At 39.5% G+C, this 21,551-nt stretch overlaps 1 protein-coding gene across 2 annotated transcripts; it reads right to left on the reverse strand.

Annotated features, from left to right (window-relative positions):
* Positions 1-576: 576 nt before the first annotated feature.
* On the reverse strand, positions 577-20,497 carry LOC136432785 (adhesion G protein-coupled receptor L2-like). 2 transcript variants are annotated; one of them, XM_066424279.1, is made up of 31 exons: positions 20,137-20,497; positions 19,431-19,702; positions 18,467-18,602; positions 16,974-17,302; positions 16,500-16,626; positions 15,003-15,047; positions 14,709-14,759; positions 14,568-14,603; positions 14,314-14,364; positions 14,068-14,103; positions 13,754-13,804; positions 13,498-13,545; positions 12,302-12,421; positions 12,045-12,142; positions 10,642-10,857; positions 10,270-10,338; positions 9,968-10,079; positions 9,288-9,559; positions 6,823-6,893; positions 6,356-6,467; positions 5,808-5,899; positions 5,565-5,667; positions 4,935-5,088; positions 4,634-4,724; positions 4,338-4,404; positions 3,764-3,882; positions 3,289-3,415; positions 2,663-2,704; positions 2,429-2,518; positions 1,706-1,878; positions 577-1,318 (listed from the first exon to the last, which is right to left on the reverse strand). In XM_066424279.1, exons 1-31 carry the CDS (start codon positions 20,288-20,290, stop codon positions 1,174-1,176), a joined length of 3,609 nt encoding a protein of 1,202 aa, XP_066280376.1. In that variant the 5' UTR covers positions 20,291-20,497; the 3' UTR covers positions 577-1,173. The 2 variants fall into 2 exon arrangements, with proteins under 2 accessions (XP_066280376.1, XP_066280375.1); XM_066424278.1 differs by having other exon boundaries at positions 15,003-15,050; positions 20,137-20,496.
* Positions 20,498-21,551: the final 1,054 nt, after the last annotated feature.

The raw sequence follows: 21,551 nt of genomic DNA on the forward strand, positions 1-21,551 counted from the left end.
TGTAAATACGTGACGTGGTTGTGAATAAAGAACTTGGCTATTTCATTGTTTCCGGTGAATTTGACAAAAGGTCTTTGTTTGCTATTTTAAGTGTTTCGTCTCATACGTGCGTCAATACAGTTTCTCATCACGATACCGGTGGATTAGGAATAGAAAAGTCTCAATGTTGATATCTTCTTCGTAGTGTTTCCATTCTCGCCCTGCCCTTGTGCACTGATCTATATTAACGTCAATGTTTGTTTATAGATTGTTGATTTACGGTGTCACAACAGAACTAGTAACTCCCTCTGTTGGTCGACGTCAGCCATTTTGTCTGCGGAGCACGCAACCTTTGCACACCTTGTTAAACAATATCTTCCAGCAGAAGCTGTGACGTCAGTGCCCGCTGTGTTCACGTCACAGCATGGACCGACAAATTAACATAGTCTTTATGTTGACGCTTTCACACTGAGGTCCAAGTTTGATCAACTTGATTTTGTATTGCTTTCTTTAATGTGTGTTATATTAATGCCCCCCACCCTCGACAAGAATGCACTAAGTCTGGCTTCTCCCGGATTGATAAATGCACTTGAAACGTGATATATAACATATTTTTATTTGCAATCCACGCCGATGCAATACAAGTAGATGGGTACATGATTCTATATAACGTATGCACAACTATGTAACTAAAGAATTACATCTTTGATGGGAAGCATAATCCGAAGGCCCTATAAGAAAGGAACAAAATGACAATGATAACAACTATACTGCTAGATTATTTTTTAAAAGATATTGCTTTTCTACTGGCAATGTTGCAGTACATGTCAGAAATCATGATTACTCATAATCCCATTACCAATCTCTATCAGCTGCCATTTCAATAAGCAAACTATCCGACTGATGAAACTAACGTTATATCAGAGGTCTTTAATAGAATTATACATTATGGTTTATTTGACAAAAGTAGTACAACGGTGTGCATTTTACGTAATGTAGTACCGATAGCGTAAATATCTGCTTTATTTGATGCCTCATTTGGTGTAAATACGTCACTCGACAAACCAATGTCAAGTACTGTCATAATCAAAGAAGCTACAACATGAATCTAGTTTTATTGAAATTTCTCATTTGCATATTAATAAGCGTCCTCAAAATGATATAAGCTGCACATGCCAGTACAGCCTAGACCTTCTATACGAAGTTACTCTCTTGTAACACCTTGTTGTCTCCATTCACAGCAAATTTGGGCGGGCCCTTCTGAGAGCCTTCGAAATTGAACACCATTGAGGTTGATGAGGAAAGTTCTTGGTCTTGTCCTTGTTGGTAGCTACCGTTACTGTTGGTAGAAAGCAAAATGAAAGGTTTAAGGCACTGTACACAAGCACGCCAAATTGTTATATCAAGCGGAATTGCTGCCATACATGCGTGCTTCGTGTATGTCATGTATGTATCTACAATACCGCCATTCTACTTGGACGGCGCTCTCGCCGCACTCTCTCTGCATCCGAAGATTTAACGAATTTCATCGATAAAAACGAATCTTTTTACTCCTTGTGTGTTTTGCATTATATTCCAATTGTGAATAATTAAGGGTTACACAAATCCGATTTAGGTCGCAGCGAGAACGCAGCGCGATCGCCGTTTAGTGGAATGGGGGTATCAATATTAGGTACAACGTTGAATGCAAAAAAATAGGTTGTGAGTTCAACCGTTTTTTTTTTACCTTTTCATGGTTATCGTCCTGTCCGTTGTCGATGAATTCCAATCGGTCCTGCTGATTGATTTTGACGCAGGTCTTATAAACGACCTCCCATCCCTACGGAGAGGGCTCCCGACGTTCCCGATACTTGTCGTCTCCGTGCCTCTTCTAGCATTGCTTCTAGAGCTAAAGCTGCCCTGTATACGGAACAGGCGGCATTAATCATTGCGTTGGTCACACTGTCACCTTAGTGTAAAATATCCAGCACCTGCTATATTTGTTCAGAGATGAATATGATAGGAGTAATGTAATTCCCCATAATGTCTGTCATTTTCAGTTTCTTTTAATCATAAAATTTCAACGTACAATCCAAATGCTTCCAACCTGTCCCTATGTATCTCCACAATACATCTTTCCTTTTCGTCATCTTATGATCAGCTCTTTGCAGGAAAACATAATTACATAGTTGTATACAAGAATGTTCAGAATCCTTAACCCATTGAGGTCTCTTGCTCTGTGCGATGTGAATGTATCCAGCATGTGAAATTAAATCAGTGTTATTTCCTATAATGTATCCTAGAAAATTGACATCCATTGGCCGCAATACATTTTCCTAGCATGACTGTCGTCGCAAATAAAACTAAACTCGTCGCAGATCGAACAAAACAAGATTCTCTCCAGTGAAAGTTGACTGCACACGATAAATTGCTAGTGAACATCTCTCTCAGTAGTGAAATTTTCACTCACCAGCAACTCACGGAAGGTTGTGCCAGTTGGTCGCCTTCGCTGTAGTTTACTCCTCTTGGGGAAGCAGCAACGCTGTATCTCTATCTGGACCTATGTGTAGTATAAATTGGTGTTTTTTAAATTTAAATATCTCCCCTGACATTAACTTGAACACCTGTATGATTTATTGATAACGATTTAGTCTGAATTGTATAAAGGAATTGATTTAGTTCAACGGCAATAGTATTGAATTACCTTTTCATTCTTCAGGCAGTGGAAGATGAAAATGAATAAACCCTGAAATAAGATAAAACATAAGATTATACAAACGGAAATCTAATTACATCTAATAGTACCACTGTAGAGCCCATAATAAGTTTGCAGAATGTGCAGAGAAAAATGATAGTTACGTTTTTTTTTACAATTGAAGCATTTCTAAATCTGCTTCTATCCCAGACGTCTTCTGCAAAGTATTTCATATTTTCATTGAAACATCAAAAACCAACATATAGTGATATCGCACTCAAGCAAACACGTTTATTTAAGCGACATCACTAAACACAACAAACACAACATGTGACGAAGTATGAAACACTAAAAGTATGGGAACAATTGAGTAACCGAGGTGCGAAAGAAGCAATGATACATATCACAAAAACAAAACATTAGCTTAATTATGAAACGCTTAGTATCCAAATGAATATATACACTTGAGGTACAGATAAAATTAGTGCATTGGCATTTGAATGTAACAAAGAAGATCCATTAAGCATGTACAAAAGCATTATGAGATAAAGTATCAATATCTAACAAAGGAATTTTCACAAGAAAGTATTTCATTGCGACACTATGTAACGTTACTTGTGACAATTTACACTTACTTGGAATGAATTGGCGATGGTGAAGAAGTAGGCAAACACTACTGTCTCATTACTGATGTACAACACACCCAGCAGCCAGGTCAAGCCAAGGAGACAGATCAGAGTCACAGATACACGGATCCAAAACCTGGAAACGAATGAATCATTCAACATTTCGATACATGTCTTATGGTACATACTTAGGTCACTTTGTTGCATGACACGCCACAGAAATGTGACGTATAGGAACAGGACCAAAGCACACCCCTTCAATTGTATCATATAAAGAGCTACTGTCGATGACAAGTGTCAGCTATTTTGCCACATTTCTAACCCTAAATCAAAATGTTTGTTTGAATCCATCGCCGGTAAGAATTACTGTTATCATTCAAGATTTGAGGTAGCATATCTTAACTCATCCCAGTCTCAGTAAGACACCAAATTAAGAAATCAATTTTATGTGAATCGTAACGTTGTTTGTAGTGAGGTGCTTTACCTGAACTTCTTTCCACGCCCTTCTTTTTCGGATTTGTCCGTATTGGTGTGGGTAAGCTCTCTGTTCGCTCTCTGTGTATAAACCAGCCTCAAGGTCATGACCAAGAACCCAAGGTTCACCTGAAGTTGAACAAGATCATAAAGTGTCAAATGTTCAGCTAGAAAAGCGTACTACATACTACTTGCCAACAAACAGCAACTTGTCTGTACCATTCTTTCTAGAAGTCAAGATTCGGAACTTATCACACAATGACAAAGCCACAGTAATATCTCCTTTCAGTCCTAGATATCGTTAGGTAGCTGTGGATGGTTCTCTCACGAATATCGAGAGAAATTCCGAGAAGAATGATGACATGATCGAGGTCTGCGAGTAGAAGGAATACATTATCATTGTTTTACAAACAAAAGTACTTTTAGTGTAGCACTACGTCGATAAAGAAAAGACGTTATGCAAAATGATTCAAACAGCCGAAGACACTTGATAATTTGGTGTGATTTTGTCCACCGTCAGTCAAAACAACCAGTGCCACTCAACAATCACAGGTTAGGTATGATACATATCTTATCAAGCTCACCAGTATCATGAAGATCATCGGGCCCACAAAGCTCCAGATGAAGTTATTCTCCACGGACAACCAGCAGCTGGACAAACAATGGAATTGACTTGATTAGATAAAATGATGAAGATATTGATGCATAATTACCATTCTCTAGAGCAGATTGAAGAAAATAATAGAAAAATCCCCCTTAAAATACAAAGACAAAATTCCGAGCATATGAAATGTGACACTACAGTCTTAAAGAAGACAGGCAATCTCTTGTTCTTTTTTACACTAAGATCTTCCACATTCTATCTAAAAAAAATACTTACTATCTGTCAGTGCCATATCCATTCGATCCTTGCACTTTAAGGTGCAGATAATTGACTCCCACTGAAATGATTACCACCACAGCAGGAACACCTGCAAAGAAAAGAAAATGTTCTCATGTGACCACTAACGTTATCTTAAAGTGATAGGTTTAATGATCTTTCAGTGTTTTACATGATAGGTTTAATGATCTTCCAGTGTTTTACATCTTACATCACTGACGTTTGATAAACACAGGTAAATTACAGCTTTAAGAACAATGTTTATGAACATGAAAGTATTTCGACAATAATTCAATGGTACCATAGCCTATGAGGTGGTAGTAGTAGACCCTCTTGTTCTGGAGGTTGAAGATCTGGACAAGTAACGCATAAAGCTCCATTCCCTCCACGCACATCCAGGCAAACGCAGCCAGAAAGAGGTAGTGAAGAACTATGGCCACTACCTCACAGGCACCCTGTGTAGTTTTATTGATTAATATTAACGTTTGTAATTTAGATTTGGCATCACTGTGTACTATCCCATATTCCATGGTACACCCAATAAGCCATCTCACAGTTTCTAGCTCGCATGCATGTGTAGTCGTGATGCCCCGTTGTCTCTATGGTCAAAGTATAAGGCCCCTCACTTCTCAGTCTAAACAATGCACTGTCTTAACACGCTCGCAACATTTCCGCATGAATGCTTGTTTGCGTTTTAGGAGCCTTAACATCTGACCTTATCCACAATCCCCTGAAACCGTGAGATGTCTTATTGTGGTGTCGTGAATGGAAAATGGTATCGGACTACATGTATCTTCCAGGCATCTGAAAAAAGGAAGCTAAGACCAGAGACCTAACAAGATCTTACCGTTTCATCATTGAATTTACAATGATTATAATTCTATGCATTTCTGTACTTGAAATGATGCTAAGAACTCCATACAGTTATTACCTTATTTTGTGTTTTGTCGACTGCAGCCAAGAATATGATTTCGGCAAGCAACAAACAAATGCACAGATTTGCATGGACGATGGTTCGTGGACAACGGACCCGCCTGAAACAAGATGGCCGCCAGTGGTTATAATCGAATTATGTCAAGCAAACTTTTACCAGTATAAGATAATAAAGCGGTCAATATTAGCAAGGCACAGAGTAGTCTGAAAATTGTAATGTAAAAGAAATTATTAGACGTACTTGCTTCCCAGAAACACACAAATGCAGATGATGAAACAGACTATAGAGATGCCACAGCCGACCCAGGTAATAACATGAAGTGCGAATTCGTCCTGAAAAATATGTGAAGTCTGATATGGCAACTACGACTTAACGTTCTCTATCTAAAGAAATCCATTGTTTTACACCTACTGAAGCACATATGAATTCGTTTATTTTTCAGGAAGTTCCTCAAAATCTAACAATCGAAAGCACATATTCATGGACGAATAGCGCTGCGGCTGTAAGACTTTCACTTACATATATAATCATAATGGATATCGCAATACTGATGAAAGATTATTCTGCCGTGTCCTGATAGCTATAGTGTTATCATGTTGGATATCATGCTGGCCTTGGAATTCAATGTATTACAGAGGAAACTAGACCGTATGAAGAATAGCTTACTAACTGTTCAAAATAACATTATATATCGGTAAACTTCTTTTTGACTGATGGACATTGAGAATCACTAAATCGTTTAAACCACACGCCTTGCTAAAAGCTGATAGTTTGTTGCCTGTACTCACATGATCTCCTACTACACGAGCCAAGATGGCGAAGTTGGTGAGATGGGTGCACTCGCAGGTGGTATGGGTCATGTTACTCTCCGTCGCCTCACAACTGTCAGCTGACCAATCTCTGAAACAAAGAGGATAGCAAGTCTTCCTCAACCGATGTGAACCTTTATGATTCAGAAGTTTAGTAGTGCAGTGCGACCTCGCTTCGGCTCGCTGCCAAGCTCGTACTCTAACTGATGTCTCAATACCTGGCACCGTTGAGAAGCCTTTGAGCACTTAACAATTGTCACGATCGACTGAGTATTCTATTTTGAATTCAAAAGTGATGACGTGACGTTAAATAACTCACAAAAGATAAGCATGAATAAGGTGCGACGGTCCCATTGCTAGACAGACATTGGACACATCTTGCATACACAGGAAGGTGTACCATACACCTTCCTAAAGGTATAAAATCATGTACAATGAGTACTCACTTAAGGGGAAAGTTCCAGTAGCCGCAGGACGAAGTAAAATTTAATGTTTTGTTCAGTACGTCTTTTAGATGCTATGAAAGAAATGTAGTAGAGTTAGTTGTATTTCTAAGGATATCATTAAGAAGTAGGTGCAATGAACCAACTAAATTTGGAAACATCGAGAACATTATTCTTTGAAAGTTATATCTCCACAATGCAGCTAGCTGAGTATGATATGGTTGTGGTGACATCTTTGTATATATATACTGTAATAAGATTGAAAAACACACAGAAGAAAGGACCGGAGCGGTCTCCGGTGTATGACCTACGAGAACTTCAAATTAAATCTCTTATCAAGAGAAGACAACAAGCTTTTCATTCCCGTAATATGATATTATATAGAAAGCTAAGGAACCGTGTGAACCGATTGTGTACGAAGGCAAGGAAAAGACATTATGTTCATAAGATACATGTTTTAAAGAAGGAGAATCCAGCAAGATGGCACATGTCTATACGAAACATTCTTAATGTCCGCCGTAATGTATCAGTGTCTGTTCCCAGCAGTTCACCTCTAACTGACAAAGAGATCGCTGCTGCGATCAATCGCCACTTTTCAGACATTGTGAACCAACTTCCATGTCTTGATTTCGAATCGTTGCCGTCTTACCTGTCTTCTCCTTCAAAACCGCCGCATATTCATTCGTATGAAGTTTATGAAATTTTGAAACGCCTTGATGCCAGGAAAAGTTGTGGTCCGGATAACATTTCCCCCAAAATCGTCAAAACGTTTGCTGTTGAATTAAGTGACATTCTCGCCCATCTTTTCAATTGCTCTTTGGAGGAGGGGCGTGTCCCCAAACAATGGAAGGAGGCTGTTATTTCTCCAATTCCAAAGAAAAGCCCAGCATCAGTAGAAAATCTACGACCTATATCACTTAGGTCTGTCTTTATAAAAACGTTCGAATTCTTTATTACTAAATGGGTTCTTCAAGACATAGACAAAGTTTTGGACCCCAACCAATATGGCAGCAAAAAGGGGCGCTCATCAGTTCACTACTTGATAAATTTGATCGACTCTATTCTTCGTGACGCTGAAACCCCCAAAACTGTTCAGACTGTTCTGTTAACTGATTTTAGCAAGGCGTACGATAGAATCGATCATACTCTACTAATCCGTAAACTGTTGACTTGTTGTGTACGCACTTCAATCTTACCATGGATTTGTAGTTTTCTTAATGACCGTACACAGTGTGTTCGGTACCGAGGTGTAACATCGTTTTGGGAGAAAATTGCATCAGGAGTTCCACAAGGTACAAAATTAGGGCCTGTCCTCTTTTTAGTATATGTAAATGATGCGATGCAATGTTTTCTTAACAGATGGAAGTATGTAGATGATCTAACGGTAAAAGAAAGTAGACTTTTCAGTGAACAATCTTCTATGCAGACAGCAATTATCCAACTGGACACATGGTCATCACAAAATTGTATGTCATTGAATGAAGATAAGTGTAAATTAATTTGTATCTCTTTCATGAAGGATCCTACCCCTTCCCCTGTAATGTTACTGAATGGCAAAGCCATTCAGTACACTGAGGATGCCTGTATTTTGGGTGTTTGGATTTCTGCCGACATGAAATGGGGAAAACATGTAACAACAATCATAAAAAAAGCAAGCTCGCGCCTTTTCTGGCTTAAAAAGCTAAAACGCTCTGGTGTCTGCACTGAAGATCTTTGCGAAATTTATTTACTATATGTCCGACCAGTCATAGAATATGCAGTCCCAGTATGGCACGCAGGTCTAACCACTCTACAATCCCACCAACTTGAACGCATTCAAAAACGTGCCCTCAGAATCATACTTGGCAATAATTATACTTCCTATGCTGACGCACTTTCAACTTTTAACCTCTGCACTTTAAAAGCAAGAAGGGAATCACTCTGTCTTAAGTTTGCAAAATCTCTGATGAATTCACCAACGTTTCGACCCTGGCTACCCCCCACCCGCAATAACGTTCACAATATGGACTTAAAAGGGGGTTTCCAGCTTAGCATACCCTTTATAAGATCTGACAGGTACAGGAACAGTGCCATTCCGTACTTGTCAAAACTCCTGAACAGCGTATTGTAACTTATACCTATTGTGTAATCACCCTACTACCGTTTCTACATATCCTTGTTGTTCAGTTTTGGTTAGGTTTGTAAATATTGATGATATTTTGTACAGTTATGTATTCCCTGAAACTGCGTAATTCAGCCTTTTTACTTTGTATCATTAGGCTGCAATGTTGTTTTAGCTCTGTATGAATTTGCGAATAAAACCATTTATAACTTTAGGTGGAGCTATTTGGTAAAATCAATGTCAGGCTATATTTAAGTGTTTTTATCACAAAGTGTACTAAATTTGTGAAGTTCTGAATACAAATCTCAAGCTTTCAATTACTCACCGTAAGGCATTAAACAATCTTTATAAAAAGTGTGTACGCTACCTTCTTAGAATGTTTGAGGAAGATGGTGACTCTTTCGCCATCAGAGATGGTCCCGTTCACGAGTGTTGTTGAGATCACCCGAGAGTTGACGATCCCTTTGCTCGAACTGGACGTAAGATACTTGTGTATGGTGTTGTACAGGGTCGCCACGGCGTGGTGGTCTGTCTGGGGAAGGCTTATGCTGTCCCTGACGCCGCTCCAGGAAGTATTCAGCAGCTTCGTGGAATCAGGGAAGGTGGGGTCTTCCATGAATATGACACCAACTGCGAATACTAAGGAAGGACAACGGTCGTCAATAGGATGAAATAAATCATTCTATTTATATGATATCATACACACGCTGTAGTGCCAGGTTCGCCGCTTGTAAATCTCAAGCCAGCGCCGACCAGGAATCAGCCAATGAGATGCCCCCATCATGTTATTGAGGAGAAAGATACTAACCAATCACGTTGCCTCCTGACTCCAAGCGGAGATGTAATTCGCCGGAAACTTTCCTTCCAACAATAATTGTTAGGGGCAACGAACCACAGGCGTGTACGCCAGGGTACCTGTTTCATATATGCGCGTACAAGAGTGGAGGGCCAGGCATGAGAGGATGGTTTATACATGGCAGGTTGAATGTTTGATGTTAAACCGTGCGGTTATTGTGGCAGGCAAACTAGAAAAAGGCTCCGACCTACCTATGTTTTCATCGATGATAGAGATGGTATCATTGGGTAACAACGAGACCAAAAGAATACCCAACTTCTCTACTCTTTCCAAAAGTGCTGCAGCCGCTTGAGTTCTGCGATCCTGAAGGGAGTAATGGTAAACAACGATGAGTAATAGATGAACATGAAATAAGAAAAACAAAATTACCTATTTCTCTGAGATAATCAAATTACCTTAGAATAAACATAATTATGATATTGAGAGTCTGAAGTGACGTGTGAAACAATACCTATTAATGGTAGAATTATCACAGCAATGAATCGACACGTACCTGAGGTATGTCCATCCAGTCAACGTCAAGTGCGCTCTTTAGCAGAGCACTTGAAGATTTTATAATCCTCTGTGATAAAAATCAATGTACATTTCTCGTCTTTAGGGCAATGCGATAAAATATTGGCACTTTAAGCATAAAGCAACCATGATGTCTACGCTATTTCCACGGTTCACCGGATAGTTATATACTAAGCTCGAGGGCGGAAACATTTCCGACATAACTGCCATGAATACTGCAAAAACCAAAACATGCCAATTCTTTTCAAACCAGCACGCCATGTTAAATCTTTATAGCTAGCTTGTCAGATTCAAAGATTGTTTATATATGTCTCTTGTAGAAGAAGTTAATAATCAATAGTAGTGAACAAACCTGGGCAAACGCCAAAAGAGATTCTCTCTGTTCTTCCATGTCTCCTTGGCCCCCTTGTGTCATGTTGCTGAACTGCATCTCGTCTTCTTGTCTCTCCAGGATGACGCCGATCATGTCAATGATCTTGATGATGTCAAATGTGTCAACGGGCTTTTCGGCAACTAGTCCGTTTGTCATCTCGAGAAGAACGTCCTCTGGGTCAACCCTTAGCGCGAGCTGCAAAATATGAAGTTTTAGTTAACCCTATCCAGACTGGGGGGGGGCTAAAAGTGCCCGCGCCAACTTTGACATCGTATTTCTGCCGAACGATGTATGCCAGGACAACCAAACTTGGTGACTTTTCCTAAAATTTTGTTGGCAACAATTTAATAATAATGGTTTAGGTTTATGATTTTTTCATGTTGCCATGGCAACGGGTTTCTGACTGGCATTTTATGCAAAAATCATTAATTTTTTGAAAACAATGATATTTCTCAGGATTTTATCCTCAACTACACTAGTTTTCCTACATGTATAACATAACATGTAATTAGATGTAACTTTCCTGATTTAATATTCATAATTTATGCTAATTTGATGACGTAATCAGCCAAAATCCAAGATGGCGGACTATATCAGTATTTCAGGTATCAGCGTGCTTTTTCGCCCTTAAAATCGTCAATACCTGACATTTTCTTTACCAGAAACATTTGAATTAACGTTTTTAGTCTATATTCAGTGTCCTTTGGGGTCATAAGTGGAAAAAAAGGATTTTTAAAAATTTCAAAATGGCCGATCCAAGATGGCGGATCCCAAGGGATCGCTAACAACACATGACGCCATTTTATGACGTCATTTTGACGTCAACGCACTAATCATTGACGTTGTATGCCTTTGCATACCTTAAAATGAATAATACAAACCGTTTTGTTTAATTCCTTTAGATATTACGAGAATTCCCTATTTAGCCAATAAAATCACATCGATGACGTCATAATTACGTCATATTACGTCATAACGTCACCAAAATTACAGGAATTATAAAACTTGACGTGAATATCACTCCCTGCAAATTTGGTGATGATACATCATACCGTTCGGAAATTATGAGGGGGGGGCCGAATCAGCCCCCCCCCAGTCCCAGATATACCAAAAAAGCCCAGTCTGGATAGGGTAAGTTCCTTCCGAGTAAACGTTTTGTGTTTTGATACAAAACCGAAAATAGATTATCAATGAAACATAAGCAATCAACGTGACGCCGTTGCAAACACGACTGCCGTAATGTATCTAATTGACTTAGTTTCTCCCTTAAGAAACACCTTTGCCAAACTATGAAAGAATGGAATCATGTGTCATATTTTGTATCTATTTTGACTGAGAAACAATATAGACATCAATACCGCGTAGAGACATTTCGTACTTACAGAGATCTGCAGCTTCTGAATCCAATGTGTGGTGCAGTTGAAGAGATCCGGCTCTCCCTGCCAAGTACCACCATCGCCACAGATCAGTTGTATCTGACCTGAGAATTGGTACAATACGTTATGTTTTTTTTTAATGATGTGATAACAAAATCTGTGATCAATAGAATTTGAAAGCATTTCTAAATGATATTTGCCAGTCTTTAAGGCTTGCATACATTTAGTTTGTGTCTTTGATACGTAAATATTGTGTAGCTTACCAACTGTGCCATTGGGACAGTGATGATAGAACGCCATTCCTTGCATCGTTTGGGGCCAGATGAGTTCTCGATCTCCTACATTGAATGGCTGTTCTTGACAGTATATTACTCTGTCCGTCGCTGATTTGAACGCAATGTAGAAGAACAGGTGTTAGAAGATGAACGATAGTTCTTCGTTACATTTATTATGAGATTTGTTTGATGGAGATGCTCACAACACAACCTCCCCATTAATCTTATTTTGATGCGTATACTAAAAATGTAGCTACCATCCTACTTATTCATTAAGTAGGCGTCACACAGCACAGACAAAGAGCTCGCCCGACAAGTCTGTGAGTTCAAAAGGACATTTTCTGCCGGAATACGGACGGTGTCTTCTCGATCACACCACGATTATTACACCTCGATCGACTGATGCCTGCTTGTCACCGAGCCCAGCCCAAATCAAAGAAACACGATAGATTTCCAGGCGAATAAGACGCTAGATTATCTGATGATCAACAACTTCTGCCGAAGGTCATTGATAGTGTGACGTCGACGTAAATAGCGGCAGCCACAAATGGAACTAACTTACTCGTGGTACTTGTACTTGGAGGAGGAGTTGTAGGGGTGGTGGTTTGTGTGGGGATGAGGAGTGGCGTGGGGGATGGCGTTGGTTGTGAAGAGATGTGATTATGCGTTGTAACTGATGATGACGATGATGGTGGTGGTGGTGATGATGATGTACTTGCAGCTGCAAGAGAGACGACTTTTAGTCAAAGCAACCCAAACTGTTCTTGAGATTTTAGATTTATGTTTCATACAGTCGAGCTATCGTGGAGATTATAATTCGTTTACAGTATATCAAAAAAGAGTTCAAAGGTTAAGATGTAGCTTCATATGATGAGGAATTTAGGTGATCAAAATGTCAGAACCTGCGTGTCGTGTTGTGGTGCTCGGTGCAGGGGATGTTGAGGGGCCTGCGGTAACGTAAACACAATGTAAGTTACAATTATGACTGAAATAATGTAGCGCAATGCTGCAACATCCAGCACGAACTTGCACTTTTACTCTTACAGCCTTCGAGCTAGGCAAACTAATGGAGAGAACCTGAAATATATTTTCCATGGCCTTTACACCCTTAGCGGTAATTCTATTCTATTCTATTACATTACATTTCATTACATTATATTATATTCATTACAGGTAAGACATACTGATATGCACTGTAGTCGGTCTTGATAAAGGTCGGGCAGTCGAAGTACCTAAGGGAAAGAAACTTGTATAAGATAAGATAAACTTTAAAGTGGCATGCTTGTGGTGCATGATGTTTAACTTTTCATGTTCAAATCAAGATAACCGATAGATATCAGTAAATATGATATCAAATACGATGAATGCATGCATATAAAACATGTGACCTAATTATTGAAGTAAAAGGAAAAAAAAGAATTTGAGACTCAGTGTACTCACTGCTGGCCTTTATTGACATTCTTGTCGTTGAGGCTGTGGTAGTGGATGCACCTATTTTGAGAAAGATAGGTTACCAAAGCAAGTTAATTTTGCAGATGATATTATGATGACGCTAGTGTCCCTTTGTACCCTTCTTGAATACAGAAATGAAATACATGTAATATCAATTTGTAAATATCAACGCCATTCAGGCTACCATTCGTGTGTCTGTAATTTTGGTATTTTAATAAAGAATTAAATCTACCTGCTGTTTCCTTGGTCAGCGAGTAACATTGTCCAGAATATGAAATGCGGCATATAATAAAGTTACTTACTAGCGCCCAGCGTGGACCTTGTTGCTGTTAGGGAAGCTACGACGAGAGAAAACAAAGGTCATTGTTCACGGCACACAGAGTTTGAAACAATAGATTGGAAGCATTGGAAACAAATCCTAAACAAACAATACCCACAATATTACCACACTTGCGGAACTGTTGAAGTCGAGTCAGTCGAGGGACTAGATAAGTTCAATCACACTATGGGGTATGCGACATAAGTGTAGCTTAGATAAGCCTACTTACTACTGCTCAACGTTGATAGTCTTGTGGATATTGAGGTCGTAGTTGTTGTACCTGTACAAGAGAGAAAAAAACGAAACAATGTACTCAAATATGAAAAATGCTGTACTGGCATTAGGGCTCGATATCAATATCTTATATATGGCCTCCTTCGGTCAATGTTGACCATGGTAAAAGCCTAATCTTTATCAACCGAACAATCCTATATTGAAAATCCATTCTTGATATCAATATCAAATGCTTGAGAATCAACTTACTTCCTAATGTTGACCTTCTTTTAGTGGTCGAAGGACCTGTGATGACAAGGGGAAAATCACATTAGTCGCAGTATGCAAGAGCGATGTAACAAATGTGAAATGAAGAAGTGTGCTCAAAACTGAGTTCTAAAACCGACTTACTACTAATCAGCATGGATGTTGCATGTGTTGACGTCGTGGAGGCAACAGGACCTATAAAAAGGCAAAATAGATTCACCATACTTGGATGAGCTTGTTTAGTTGACAGTGCTTCTATGATGTTATCTTTGGGTATTTCTAATACTTATATGTTGCTGCATGATACGTTATAGATACGACGTACATTAAACTGCGCGAGAAGATAGACAAGAATGGGTGGCAAAAGCTGATACAATAACAGTGTACACAATGTATCGTCCATCGATTGCGCAATGGGGAAAACTGAGAATGACTCACTAGTTCTGCTGCGTAGAGTTGAACTGGTTGTCGAAGGGGTCGTGACTACTGAAAGAAAAATAGTAGTCTCGGATAAATGTTCACCGTTGGCTTATTGACATCGTCTGGGGTCATTGACCCCTATCATACTGTATAATTGGGTCCGCCCAAAAATTGTAATTTTGCTGTTTACCTATTTATCTATCAATCGATTCATTTGCATGAGCCCAAAAGTAAATGTGTGGGGAAGGAATAAGACAATTAGTTATGGAATAGAAGGAAACAATTCATAATTGATAGACGACATTATGCAACCCCTTGAGTTTCCAATCAATATAAGAAATGCTGTTGGGCATCAATAGTCGACCATAATGTGTCAAATACGGATCCTGTGCGGGTCACTGTATAGCTTCAGGGGTGTTTGGCGATAATTACCGAAAATGTCACCTAAGTTGTTGTTAAAAGGTCACCTCAGCAATTGTGTGTGGACAAGGTTCTCCTCGTAGGGGCCGTCATTATACCCTGGCGGTGAGCACTGACTAAAGCCCAGCCAAATTATGATCGTTTTTGACAGGGACTCTGCCACGTACTTGCCGCCTACATGTACTGGACACAGACGGCACTGCTACCGGGGGTTTACCGAGTGTTTGTCGTGGGTGTTCCGGTGTTTTCGTTTCTTTTCTTTTGAATACTAAATGACTTCACGTATTGATTCAGGAAGCACTGTCTGCCGTATGGGTGACGTAATTCTTTCAATTCTGTCACTCCTTTGATCTGCAACGATTTCTAAATTCAACAGCGTTCCAACAAGTGCCCCATTAGATCAATTGTACGAGACTTGACTGCACAAAATATGAAAGTTCACACACGGCTGCCCAAAACTTCAGGCGAGTTCGGACGCATATTGTTGTTGCCTCCCTATGACGCACAATGGCTTAAGGGTACGTTACAGTACTTTAAGGTCGCACGCGAGGCGTTTACACGTACGCAAGAACGTGTGGGCAGCATTCAGCGGGCCGCTAAACTACAGAGAAGGTGACCAGACGATATGATGTAGCTCAGACCTCGAGTTTAAGATTCAGACTTATAAAACAAGATCACATCCACCAGTGGGCAATATTTTACATTTGGCTTGAGCCTCCCTTCCTAATGCATCTAACAATAGGTAAGGACACATTTTTCAGTAATTATTGCCGGATGCCCCTGAAGCTATCCAGCGACTTGCACAGAGCGGTGCCACATTTGGCACATGGCACATAATGGCCGACTATTAATGCCCAACAACATTTTCTATTGACTGGAAGCTCAAGAGATTGCATCGAGTCTACCAATTATGAACCGTACATTTCTATTCCTCAACAAATTGTTGTTATCAATCACTCCTCGCGTACGTTTAGATCCCGCCATGACACTGCTGCAAATAAATGGACTGACTACTAGTGAATGACGTTACGCGTTTTGACGAATCGTATAAAATAAGCATAACATATAATGTCTATATATTGATAAGATGCTTACCTTTGAGATTTTCGCCAGTCTCAAATGTGATGCATTCCCTCTCCGTGTGTTTCCCAGTGGAACTGCAGGTGATTCCGAGTTGGAATAACACGGGCCGTAGCTGGGCGATATACTCGGTGTAATGCCACTAAAAACAGAAAAGAACCATCTGTATCGATACTAACACTTGATATACGTTGATACATATACTACCTATCACAAGGCAGCATTAGACAACTAAAACGTGATCTATGAACTGCTGTTTGATATTTGTATCTTCTTTTCATATAGTGCTGGCTACTTCAATTTGAGGAACATATGGGTCACCATTCACAATGGCTAAAGGAAAACTATCAGTTATAAAGTAAGAGTATGTTATATCAAGTTCTGAAGATACTTAGTAACCTTACGACGGACATTTGGTCCAGATATCTCGAATATCTGACTTGTTACGTTGCCAATCATGCCTATCATTGATCAGCATTCACTGCTCACCTGAACAAACCAATGCCTGCTACAGTTCCCATCGTTTTCATCCTTGAAGAACAAGTGAAAAATATTGTCCGAGATGCCCTCCTGTCCGAGAAACGATAGTCCCCTCCACTGTCCGTTACTCCAGAACCTTTGTTCTTGAACTGAGCACGCCCAGGCATCACAAAAGTTTGGGGAGATCTGGCGCTTTGATACGTTTGTAGCCGGCCAGTCTGTGTCACCCCAGTGTAGTTGTGATGTCCTACGGTACATGGTTTGAGACTCATCTACGAATGTCCATCCGCACTCAGTTTCTATGGTACTGTTTTCATCCCTCGTGACATTGGCAGTGTCTGTTGTAAAAAGGTACGTTACTTTTATCACACAAAACATCTAAAAACGATATGAACAAGAGGTCGGAGACCTCGTACATGTATCTCCATGAGCTATTCCGATTATGTAAATGACTTTCACATTAACATGATATAAGCTTGGTCATGTACACTTTTAACTAACTTACATATGTCACAATATTGACAGTCCAGTCATTTACTACTTAGATGACTTATGGCACTTTTGCATTAATCATGTAACTTAGGAATTTATTTGCATAATTGATATCTGTTTATGTTCCCCCTGCCATAAACTACGTATGTTACATGAGGCCTATAATGGAAAACACTGCCAAAATGATTTTCCTAATTAATAATGCAAATTAAGGCCCAATTTGCAGGATTTGCATTTCATCGTGTACATCTCTGTCTAAGCTACGAGCAGACTAAATATCATGGACATCAGTCGTTCCTTTCTTAATTTATTCTCAAAAAACGCCACTGCAGTTCCAGAGCAAGTTTGCTAAGAGGCCCAAATCCATACCACTTGTTCTGTCACTAAAAATCAAGATCATAGCACGTCCAGGCCAAAAGATACAAAAACGAAATTCTGCTGCAGTACACAGGTCACATACCAGAACCAAAATCAATCTTGATCTTCGGCGTTCCAACACCCACTCACAAACCAAAAGCCATTACAATCCATCCAGACGTGCTAGAGTTATGCTTGCAGAAACACAAACAAACAAACAAACACACACAGACACACCAAAAAAACTGTATCTCCATTTGTCATGGAGATAATCACTCTATTGTAGAGAGTAAACCAATCTAATTCCCCTGAATAGCTAGATTAAGTACTTCTTGTTTTTGTTCGTGAACTGGACAACACCACTCTGTTGGGGTAAAGTGCTCAGAGTTAAGCTATAACAAGCTATGTCTTAGTATGTTTACTAAAACTGACACAACTTCCATTGACAGCATGTCCAAACCATAGTTCAACGATACGTCGCCTGAAATGGTAACGACGCTCTTAAAGTACAGAAGAGAATCCATCCAGTAATACGTAATAGGAAGACGGTTCGTATTCATTGATATTATTGTCCGTATAATGTTATGGGGAAGTGAATATAGTTTGATAATTGCAGTAGGTTCCCAGCCACAAAATGAATATTGAAAACTTACTTGGTTCCTCCCCTTTTGGCCTCAGTATCAGACAATCCTTGTGTGTAAAATCGCCTCCATTAAAGGTGAGATCACAGATAACGTTCAGTTGGATGACCAGTCCCGTCAATGTAGTGTCAGTAGTGTTAACTTTCCACTAGAAAAAAATCATAGCAAAATTGTATGATTATGAGAATACCACGAGTGACTACCGTAGGCATATGCACTTGTTTTAACCCTCATTGAATTTTATGATTGTAGTCTTAAACACATATTTTTCATCATGACGTTTTGTGCCACCAGCATACTGTTTGTAAATGTCACACGATCAAGGTGAAGTTGTGCCTGGCTAAACCCCTTTATTCAAGGTGAGTTTAATTAAATTAACGTCAGAGGCAAAGTTAAACACTTTCTCGGTCATTTTGTAAACTTAGAAGGTGAAAGGGGAAATGCCGCTTCACATTTATTTGGTGTTACTTATTTCTAACCTTTAATTGTTGAAAACTTCTGGTCAGATCCAGATGTAGCACATTGGATCAATTCATTTAAGGAATGACACATGTAGTATTCATAAAATCAGCATACATCAAATGATTTGATATATATGCTACATCAAAATGTATGCTAGCCCTTATTGTATTGTATTATTAATTAGGATGTCAAGTTTTATTCTATATTTCTACTTTGTATTATGTTTACGAATTCTTGCCGTACTTTGTACCATGTACAGTTGTCGTGCAATAAAGTTCTTTTTCTATATTTCTGTACTACGTTCTTTTTCATTCACATTTCAATTCAAACATACTTAAGCACCTAACAAAGCAGCACATTTACACTACACATTTTCAATTCCACAAATATGCAGTTACATATTGTTACAGGGGTCATTACTATTGGCTTTTTTTGGCTAGGGCGTGCTCCCTAGGACTTGTTGACAGGGGCATTTCATCCCCCTTTTGTATAACGTTTCGAAAGATAGTCTCACCTCGACAAATCTTCGTCTTCGACACCGGTTTCTGCTTGTCACATCCTGGTAAGATATCCTGAAAACGTCTGATGAACGTTTGTATGTTGCTAGGGACGTTAGATTCTTCCACCGTCCATCTTTCCAAAACCGTTCCGAAGCGATGTAACACGTCCACCCCCCTCCCCAGCAAATTTCCGGGGAAACAACCTCCCACGCTGTATCTCCCCAGTCGATGGGGCTAGTTCGACGGTACAGGTTTTGCTCATCACCGGAAAGTGACCACTTACATTCTGCAATCAACAACAACACTTGTATTTTAATCTTCTTTATAAACCACCAGTGAAGAAAAATACTTGAAAATACAATGTAGTATCATGTTATTGTAATCTATCTAGACGTAATCTTAGCATAGGTTTCCAAAACATTTTGTTGTATGTAATAATCGATCAAGATACGATTGCCTCGGAGAAAATTCTTGGAATTTTAAATGATTATCAGCATTTGGCCAGTTTACTGTTAACATTTGATAACTGTAAGGAAACAGATTGCTATCGTACTTTTGAAACATATATGACGTTATGTTTACGAAAAATGTATTAACAGGTCAGGGTCATATCAAAATTTAGTAAAACTGATTTGGAACCATAACAGAGATAGCGCACTGATTCGTTGTACGGTCATGATTACATGTACAGGAATATTACAACAGTAAAGATGTTCATACCTGTATTTCCATCCTGTCCGTTAACTACTGTAACAGTTGACAGTAACTCAGTGGTGACAACGACATAAATGGCGAAAACAACCACCGTGAGCCGATCAGACCTTGCCCCCATCATGGCCACATTCCAGTGCTGTAACTCGTTGTCTACTGCCATTGTCTTCTCGTTAGCCTTTTCCCCAACCTCACATCTTCCACAGGGAGGCAAGACGCATCCACATGGGTCTAGTCAACTCCGGTATCTAACTGTATCGTGTCTACCTTCATGTTTCCTGCATGTTGTTCCTTATTGAATGAGGGCTACATAATCTTTCCACGCCGTCTCAACAATTGGCATTGACGTGGACTGACGTCCTTCTAGTCTTGTCCGACGAGATGCTATTATCATCTACAGCCTGAGGGGAAGGTTTGAGCTGTTTGACGACACCGCCTACAATACCACATGACCTCTGAACCTTCTATTTCAACCTCAATAATTACGTCCTGTGTGAAGTCATCTTTTTCATTGGCTAAATGACAGGTTACTACTATCCGCTAGCCGATCGCCTCTGTAATTTCGGTAGATCCTGCTTCTTTTGTTAGTCACCTTTTCTGTGATAAACAGCCTATCCACACATCTGCTTGGTGAGTATATTGACATCTTCAGTGGCCTGAAACAGTTTAATGGGGTCTCGCTATTTGTTATGGAGGATTTGAGGGATTTGTCACCCTTTGACATAAATCAAAATGGCGGCTTGTTACAGTCTTTTTTCCATGTTTTCAAACTCTGTGTTGATGGGATTTGAAGGAAGAAACTCTGCTATTGTCTTGTGGACTGGATAACGTCCCAATGTACACGTAGGCAAACATGGCAGACGATGTTGTCTCGCAAACGCCACGTCGAATTAATGGACTGCAGATAATGCTGCCTACTTGAAGAGGAACGGTGACGTGTTTTGTATTCATCAGGAATGGAATCATTGTGTTTTAACTCCAGTTCGTGTGACACGTGTGAGTATATAAGGTCAAGTTCTCATATACTTTCAAACTTTCAGACGTTATTGTTCAATTTATATTGCAGTCCTTATCAGGACATAATTGACTTGATTTTACAGTGCACTTCAGTTATTCATCTATTTATTGACTTGAAAAACTGTAATTGAAATAGTAAGAGCATACAAATGACATAACATTGTATAAGATGACTAGAATATGACAACATCAACAGTAACAACGTAAAAATAGAGGGCATCACATGGATGATAGACTGTTCTTGGGGTAATGGAGTTTTTGTCTCTGATTTGCTAATTGTGTTTGCTATAACTTATATAACGATTAGCACATACCCAGAAGGTAATGTGAGTAAGCGGTAAACCTGGCTGGTGATCTGTTTTTACTGATCAATAATCAGTACCAAGGTCAACTGTCAACAACAAGTA

This window comes from Branchiostoma lanceolatum, chromosome 4 (assembly GCF_035083965.1).
Source record: "Branchiostoma lanceolatum isolate klBraLanc5 chromosome 4, klBraLanc5.hap2, whole genome shotgun sequence".
NCBI classification, from domain to species: Eukaryota; Metazoa; Chordata; class Leptocardii; order Amphioxiformes; family Branchiostomatidae; genus Branchiostoma; species Branchiostoma lanceolatum.

Excerpts from the sequence above, each read along its gene's own strand:
- LOC136432785 (XM_066424278.1), bottom strand. The coding sequence starts at position 20,290 with ATGGCAGTAGACAACGAGTTACAGCACTGGAATGTGGCCATGATGGGG. Across the intron at positions 18,603-19,430 it reads GAAGACGAAGATTTGTCGAG|TGGAAAGTTAACACTACTGA; the intron begins GTGAGACTATCT and ends ATTTTTTTCTAG. Across the intron at positions 4,725-4,934 it reads CTACCACCTCATAGGCTATG|GTGTTCCTGCTGTGGTGGTA; the intron begins GTACCATTGAAT and ends TTTTCTTTGCAG.